Raw genomic sequence first — 8,476 nt, 5'->3', positions numbered from 1 at the left:
ATTTTTAGTGCTTGGAGGTGGCATTTCAGCCAACATCGGAAATAGTTTTCATGGAGAGTGAGTTGGCTATTGTTGCCTACATCTTTGGAACTGATTATGACCCCAAGTAGGTTACTTCTACTGATTTTGGAGATTTGGAATCAAACGCTTATTTCATGAGATATAACCTGCAATTGTGTTATTAATAGAGAGATTCTTGTGCCTAATGAACATTGTTGTGGAATCCGGGAAGCATTGATGACCCTTTGTCCGAAAGATCGGGTTGGAGATAACGTCATGAAGGAAGTCATGTGATATACCTTTTTGACTCTGCTAAATTTGATTGATGACCGACAATTTCTGGCTCATAAACTGTAGGTTTTGAATCTGGTGGCATCAATGCTTACGAAACATGCAGCAGTTACAGTGGAAGGCAACAAATGGTTCTTCCCAACTACTTTTGTTGTAAGTTTCTAATGGCATAAATCACATTGCTTTTGATTATGGTCATCATTTATTTATTATCCAAAAATAGTTTGAGTTATGCTTTGATTTCATATTACTCTTGTTATTGTCAATATCTTATAGCAAATAGTACTCCAACAACGAGGTATTTCTGTTGGAACAATGGAATACATTAAAATAAATTTTATGAGCAAGGTTGAAGACCTCTATAAGGTAATAGACTACCTTGATGAGTTATTTCAACAGTGGCAAAAAATAATTTATTTTTATCCTTGTAAGTAATAAATGATTTAACCTAATGACACAGATATACATACCTATTAATGTTAAGGATCATTGGTTCCTAGTAGTTGTGGAAAAAAGTAGAGGATTGATTACATATCTAGACTCTCTAAAGTGCTCAAAATAAAGGCATGAGAGGATGAAGACAATATATGATGTGGTGTGTTCAATGGACTTTTAACCTTCAAAAATATATCTCTGTTTTGATTATGAAACCAATCCCATGTCAAATTGTGTACTTTGATTTTCAGATTTCTTTCTTGGAGAATTTACTGTTGGACGATTGGTTTTACCAATCAGATAATACTGAAAGGTTGATGGTTTCAAAGTTCAAATTTCAAGAGCCAGAGGTGCCACAACAAGATGCTCAATCGTAAGTATCATAAACCAATTACTTAACACATGATATGATTAAAATTATACAAACCATGTAAGTTAACTGCTTAAATTTAATTCTTTGATGGAAGAGGCATTAATTTTTTGTCAAAAATAATGAAACTCTTGTTTTTTAAGCAATGACTGTGGTGTGTGAGTTGCGCAATGGCAGACACTCTGTCATCTATGGTGGCGTGGTGCCATACCGGTATGATCACCTGCTCCAATTTGCATTATATACTATAATTTTTTTTGTTTTTATAACATCTCTCTCAATGTAACGATGGAGGTATACGCCTTAAATATTAGGTGGTCAACGAATACAGTAGAGTAAGGATGGCCATAGACTTGGTGTATGGACCTCACAATCCAAAGAGAGAAGACATTTAAAGACTTGCTATTGAAAATTGGAATAAGAAGATGCCCAAGAATGTCACTCAGTCTTAGAGTGTAATCTTCTAGGGTCCAGTCTTAGAGTGTAATCTTCTAGATTCCATGTTAACTATATAATTTCTAAAATTGTGGAAATGTAATTGTCTTTATTATCTTGTGTTTTGTCGCTGCTAACTCTTATATACTTTTAGCTAGTTCAAGTTGTTATTTTTTACTATGGATGAATGAGAGAATTTTTATGCTAAGAAAAACTCATAAGTAATGATGATGTGATTTAGATGTTCATTTGGATTGGTTTCTTTACTTTATTTTTATAACAACTCTTTTATTAGAAAAATACATTTGCAATTGGATTGGTTCGTTCAATCTTTTTAAGAAAAAATTTTACTACAAAAGTCATTTTGCATTTGAATATACAATATAAAAAAAAAACATTGATGAAGATAATTCATCAAAGTTTGTAAGTCATGCACTCATGGTATTATCTTGTTAGAGTGGTTGATCTAAGCATCTAAATAATAAAGAAATAATAAAGGTTCAACAATATTACTGAGTACAATTCATTAGAGTTACTGCCCACAAGAATCTCCATATCAAATATTACAACACAACCATCAGAATTCATTAAACCAATAACTACCCACAAGAATCTCCATATCAAATATTACAACACAATCAACAGAATTCATTGAACCAATAACGTGAGTACAATTTCATTTAACAAAAATAAATTAAAAAGGGATAAAATATCTGCACAGTTTGCATACTAAAAACATTGGAATAAAAGATTTAGGAAGACAATGTAACATCATGTAACATCTTAGAAGCAAAAATTTCATCTGCTCTGCAAATAAAGTTATTTTTTATTATTGCTTCCAAGTATTCCTAGCTTTCATGGCCTATATAAACATATCAATGGTTATGTCAAAAAGCATGAAGAATTATTTTGTAGAGGTTAAAGCACAAAATACAAATAATTTTTACCTGTAAGAGCCATTGATGTCTAATATTTTGCAGAGTGGTTGGTTGGCCAACTACTACTCCCTGTGGTATTTGGAACAAGTTACTAGGAGTTGGATAAAATTGGACTCCTGAAAACGTTCCTATACCCGCCTCTACCAAATTTGATTGAGAACCCATGAGCTTAGTACTAGAATCTGCAGTACAATTGCGCCCATTATTGTCACTCCTAGTGGCACCAGAAGTCTCTTTTGCTACCTATCAAACATGTCAAAATAAATAAAAAAATAATTCATTACAGTCTAATGTCACATTTTCTTACTTATTACATCTATACGTAGATGGAATTACACAACCAAAACATTTAACCATGCTACGAGAATAAATATGATTAACATATTGATATGAAAATAATTGATAAAATTTGTTTCAAAAAACAAAATTTAGCAATCATTGCATAAATAACCTCATCTGTGTTTGTACATCGAAAAGGGACATGGTCATGGCTCCGGTCACCTTCATCAACCAATTTTGGACAATGCCTCTTTGTATGACCCTTCATGAGGCAATTTGAACATGACCTTTTTCTAGTTTCACTCTTCTTGAGTTTGGGTGTACCTTTAGTCTTAGCGACACAAAGATCACCAACAAATTCAGCAACAGGATGCAATACATCAGTAATCCCATTTTGTTTTTTAATGCTGCACTTTTTCTCTAGATCTTTGGTCCATCTAGTCACTTCATTCATTGTATCACCAAAAAGTGAAACTTCTTGAGCTGCAAGAAATGACATCCACATTGTGGCAACTGACATAGCACCATATCTCATTAAAAAACTTTTTTTAGCATCATTTGCAGTGCTTTCGACTATTTGATCATTAGTATACTTTTTTGCATCTCGAGTCCATCTTTTTAGAATTAGACTTTTTGGCAATTCATCTATATCCTCTCGTCTCAGCACACACAACATATGACTACAAGGATACCCTTCATGATCCCAATGACAGCATTCACACTCTAATTTCTTCTCATTGCGATCATATACAACTATAAATATTTTGACTCTCTTTTGAAAAGCACAAATCTTATATACCATAGTTGTGGAAAGGGGCTGACTATATATAATGTCTAAAGAAATCACTTCTTCAATTTGCTTCCTCACTAGTTTGAATATCTCTCTAGTGTAGATGTTTGCAGCACAAAGTTTGAGAGACTGTAAGCCAGTTGTCAAAACAGGATCAGAATTGATTGTCTTGAATTGAGCAACCATCTCATTGTTGCGATAATCTCGTAGAGCCTGTTCAAGATTCTCCACCAACTCTAAAATGCTGTCCCTTGAATGAACAAATCTTTTTATGAAGTTGTTAATGCCTTCGCATCGTGAAGTGGTTCTAAAACCAGCACAAAATTTATCCCAAAGAAACGCCCTAGCCCAACTTTCTTTGTTTTCATATTATTTGTCAATCCATGACGTGTCTCTACCACTAAACTCTTCAACTAATTTTGACCATTCCTCCTCAAATTCATCAACATCCCACTTGGCATAAATAAACTTTTTAAATGATTCACATAAGCCTGGGTCCTTGATTCTCAAAGTAGCATTTTTTTTGAAGATGCCATCCGCACAATCTATGAGTTGTATTTGGAAAAATCTCATTAATAGCCTCTTTCATAGCCTCATCTGCATTAGTCACAACAATTTTAAGATGCTTGTTCATCATAACCTCCAAAAAATTAGCTAGTAGCCACTTGTATGTGGATGCCATTTCATTGTCAAGTATGGAAAACTCAAATATACACGTTTGCCTGTGATGGTTACTCCCAAAAAAGATTACCAAAAGTTTCTTGTATTGTATGTGGCATCAAACGCAAGGACATCACCAAAATATTGATAATCAGCTCGACATATTCTATCGGCCCAAAATAAGCTACCTAACCGATCCTCCGTAGTTGAACTATATCGTGCCATAGCCATCGGGTCAACGTCAGCCTTTCCAAACAGGTAGCTTATGGTTAATGTTGGCGTCACCGCCTAAAATGCGTAACCGTCGACTCCTATCAATGTGGTTATCTAAATCTTTCTTTGTAAAATTAGCTCTGGCATACCCACCAGCTTGACCAGCCATAAACCCCATAATTTGAGATGTTGGCACACCATACATATGCATGATGTCAGCTTGTGCCTTGTTTGCATCAGTCAACTGCCGATGGTTCGGAATTAGGTGAACCATGCATTGTGGTACTAAGTCATGGTTATGTTCATCGAACAAATTCTTAACCCTCCAAACATTTGCACTTTTATCAAAGTATAAATACAATTTAGCTTGACAATTAGTTTGTGTCTCAGCCCTTTGTTCCCTTTTTCGTGAAACATTGTCATAGTATTTCTTCTCTCTCAATCCGGCCTTGTTACAAAAGAACTTTCGCTTTGAGTAACAACCATCTTTAGTTTTCACAAAGTGGCCTTTCCAAACTCCAAAACCCACACATTTGGCATATCTCACATACATATCATATGCTACCTCAAATGTTGAAAATATATGATTGATAATATCTTCAACAGTAACAACTCCACACTGCTTGCAGTCACCACATTGACATTTTTTTGTTCCTATCTCTTGGTCCAAGCTACCATCATCGTCATTAGCTGAACCCGCTTCTGTAGTTTCCATCTCTATCTGAAAATTACATAAATAAAATATATCGATGTGCAATTTAATATCAAGATAAATATGTATATAATATAACATTACCCTATTCATTCAATTAAGATTAAGTCTAATAAATTTCAGAGGACAATTGCTCCTTTTTAGAATAAGGATAAAAAAATATATAAATTATAATTATATTGTGATAAGTTATATTATGATAAAATAAAATGAATATTAATTTATATTATTATAAGGATTATTGTTGAATATGCACAACTTTAAGCAAGTAAAGATTTTACAAATTTTTTGGAAGGCTATTTATTTCCACCTCCCAAAGCCATGAAACACTATCCTCACAACCCTATTGTGGCAACGAATTTGTCAACAAATTTTGTTAATTTAAAAAATTTATTTATGATGTTTTATCACCGCTCACATCTAATATGAAAGAGTACACTTTAGAATATATAAAAATAAAATTTATTCCTGATGTGTTTGGCTAAAATTAGGCTCAATGTCAATCAAGAATCACTACAAATCCGAAACAAGTAAATAGTTTGCAAATTAAGATTTATATCAATGATTAAAGTTCAGCAATATAAATTGCTATTATTAATTAGAAAGAATAACTTAACAATTAGTCATTACAATAACAAATTATAAATTATCAATTATTAACCAAACCAAGAACACAACAATAATTAGAATAGAAAAAAAATTAAAAATATAGACATCCATTACTTCACTTTTGTTGGAAAAAAGTGAATACAGAATAAGTTCGTGGATGTCTACCTGATGAAAGATGTGGCAACGATTATCGAAGAGAACCACGCTGTGGAGGGCAGAGTGTCAATAATGACGAGATTTACACCATGGTTATACCTCCTGCAAGAGAGGACCATAAAATATTTAGTGGTGGAAGGGACATAAATTAGAAAAATACTGGATTCATTCAAAATTATCACTGAACTTATCTCTTACCGTAGAAACACCACTTACATTATTTCTTTCAAAAAATTATTACAAAAAATTCCAACAAATTTTACCTTCTTTTTCTGATCTTTAACCCTTGATAGCTCAGAGAAGAGAGTGAGAAAAGGTGGGATTGAGAATTTTGAAACTTGATAGCTCATTAGTGGGAGAGCGGGATTAAAGGTTTTGGAAATTGCTAGGTCAGAGAGAAGGCGGGAATGGGATATACCATTACCAATTACCAGCTCATAATTAATAAAAAATTAAAATTAAATTTAATTATTGTCATAAACCGGTTTATTTTTAAGTCGGTTCAACCAGATTTATTTAACATATCAAATCAAAATAGAAAAATTATGATGCACCAACTTCAATTTTTGGTCCATAAAAAAGACACGTGTCCATACAACCTTAAATCTCAAAATGCATCTAATGGTCCAGCTTTCAGATTCAGCAGTCATTTTTTATGGCTTCATTGGAGTGGCCGCCAATTAAATTTACCCTGAAATTGTCAACTCTCTCGTTAGCCAACTTTGAATAATGTTGGTAAATGGTAATTGATAATCAACCCAGTGATTAAGCTGTAGATTTTACGTCTTCCATAAGCTTTAGTCTAATTTCCACTCGCCTAATATACCAGCAGTACCTTTTATTTCAAATTATTGAAAAAGAACTTAAGAGATAGCTTAAAGATATACTTAATTTGGCGTATTAGGCTAGAAAATATGCATGTGAAATATTGGTGTATGCCTACACACAAGTGGGAACATATTACCATCAGTTTATGGTCCATTGGCTTGGTTGGTCCCGCTTGTAATCAGAACTGAAACTTCAAAGAGATCAACAACAATTTTACCTAACTCAACTCAGACTGGAACTTGAGTGATGTTAAAGTGTGGAGTTCAAATTGAACTTGTATGATGTTAAATTGTTAACGACATCCCCACATGTCCTTTAACTCTAACTGAACTCGAAGCAATTCACTAACGCCCTTGCAACTCCATTCAAACATGAAAATAACAACTAGTAACTACAAAACAAACAAATCATTATTTGCGAGAGCCACAGAAAATGACACCACTAGTTAAATATGAAACCGTAGTCAGACTATAACGTGCACTCAGTCTATATTGGCGACACATATTTGAGTGCATATAAAATCCATGCATATCTCCATAACATTTGGCTCTTTCTCATTATACGCAAGCACATACTTCACCCTCTCCACTCAAATTCAATAAAAAAAAAAGAAAAAAAAAAACCCGAAGTTCAAACCATGTATCATTCATGCACATTCAGAAGTTGAGTGAGCAATTTTTGGAAACAAAAACTTTATGTACCAATTTTTAGGAGTAATAGAATAAACCTTTTATAAATGGAGTCTGTCAGTGCCACCAAACTTCATCCTCCTCATGCGGAGGAAGTTCCGGTTGCTCCACCGACTAATCAGCTGTCTAGCCCTCTACGTAAGATCATCACCGTCGCGACCCTCGCCGTAGGCATACAATTCGTGTGGGCCCTACAGCTCACCATACTCACACCCTACGTCCAAATACTCGGAACCCCTCACATGTGGGTTTCCTTCATCTGGCTCTGCGGCCCTATCTCCGGCATCATCGTCCAGCCCCTCGTTGGTTTCTATAGCGACCGCTGCACCTCCCGCTTCGGCCCCCGCCGCCCCTTCATTATCGCCGGAACCCTATCCGTTGTCTTCGCCTCCTTCCTCATCGGCTACGCTGCAGACCTAGGCCATTTCCTTGGTAACTCCGACGAAGCCAACCTCCGCCCTCGCACCATTGCCGTTTTCATCGTCGGCTTCTGGATTATCGACTTTGCCAACAACCTCCTCCAGGGACCGTGCCGCGCCTTCATCGCCGACCTCGCCGCCGGAGACCACAGCAAGACCAGAACCGGTTACGCCTTCTACACGCTCTTCACAGCCGCCGGGAACATCCTCGGCTCCGCGGCGGGATCCTCCGGCGGAATCCACCGCGTGCTACCGTTCACAAAAACGGCATCGTGCGACGAGTACTGCGCGGACGTGAAGACGTGCTTCCTCTTCGCCGTTGCGATTCAGCTAGTGCTGGTAACTGTTACTGTTACGTACGTTAAGGAAAAACCGTTACGAATAACGGATTCAGTTGGAAATGGCGGGAAGGGAGGGATTGGGGAATTATTCGGTGCTTTGCGGGAACTCAAGAGACCAATGTGGATCCTATTGTTGGTGACGTGTTTCAATTGGTTCGCGTGGTTTCCGTTTTTACTGTACAACACTGATTGGATGGGGGTTGAAGTGTACGGTGCGCAGGATAAGAAGGAGAGGGTGTACACTATGGGGGTGCACGCGGGTGCGTTGGGCATGATGTTGAATTCCATTGTGGCGGGTGCCGCGTCGTTGG

General features: G+C 36.1%; 2 protein-coding genes across 3 annotated transcripts in view; one reads left to right on the top strand and one right to left on the bottom strand.

Moving 5' to 3' along the window:
* Window positions 2,828-6,596, bottom strand: LOC107616337 (protein FAR1-RELATED SEQUENCE 1-like). 2 transcript variants are annotated; one of them, XM_021110724.1, is made up of 3 exons: window positions 6,152-6,596; window positions 5,898-5,990; window positions 2,828-5,132 (listed from the first exon to the last, which is right to left on the bottom strand). In XM_021110724.1, exon 3 carries the CDS (start codon window positions 3,722-3,724, stop codon window positions 2,846-2,848), a length of 879 nt encoding a protein of 292 aa, XP_020966383.1. In that variant the 5' UTR covers window positions 3,725-5,132; window positions 5,898-5,990; window positions 6,152-6,596; the 3' UTR covers window positions 2,828-2,845. The 2 variants fall into 2 exon arrangements, with proteins under 2 accessions (XP_020966383.1, XP_020966384.1); XM_021110725.1 differs by having other exon boundaries at window positions 6,488-6,593.
* LOC107619411 (sucrose transport protein SUC2) overlaps window positions 7,144-8,476 on the top strand; it is a gene marked incomplete in the record, with an annotated part of 3,130 nt that continues 1,797 nt past the window's right edge. Inside the window, 1 exon segment of the mRNA XM_016321696.2 lies at window positions 7,144-8,476. Coding sequence (XP_016177182.1) covers window positions 7,453-8,476 — 1,024 coding nt within the window.

Source organism: Arachis ipaensis, chromosome B09 (genome assembly GCF_000816755.2).
Source record: "Arachis ipaensis cultivar K30076 chromosome B09, Araip1.1, whole genome shotgun sequence".
NCBI classification, from domain to species: domain Eukaryota; kingdom Viridiplantae; phylum Streptophyta; class Magnoliopsida; order Fabales; family Fabaceae; genus Arachis; species Arachis ipaensis.
The sequence above is the reverse complement of the archived record's forward strand: the minus strand, read 5'-3'. Positions and strand labels throughout refer to the sequence as shown.

What these genes read in the sequence shown, in the direction of transcription:
- LOC107616337 (XM_021110724.1), bottom strand. Translation starts at nt 3,724, where the DNA reads ATGGTTGCTCAATTCAAGACAATCAATTCTGATCCTGTTTTGACAACT.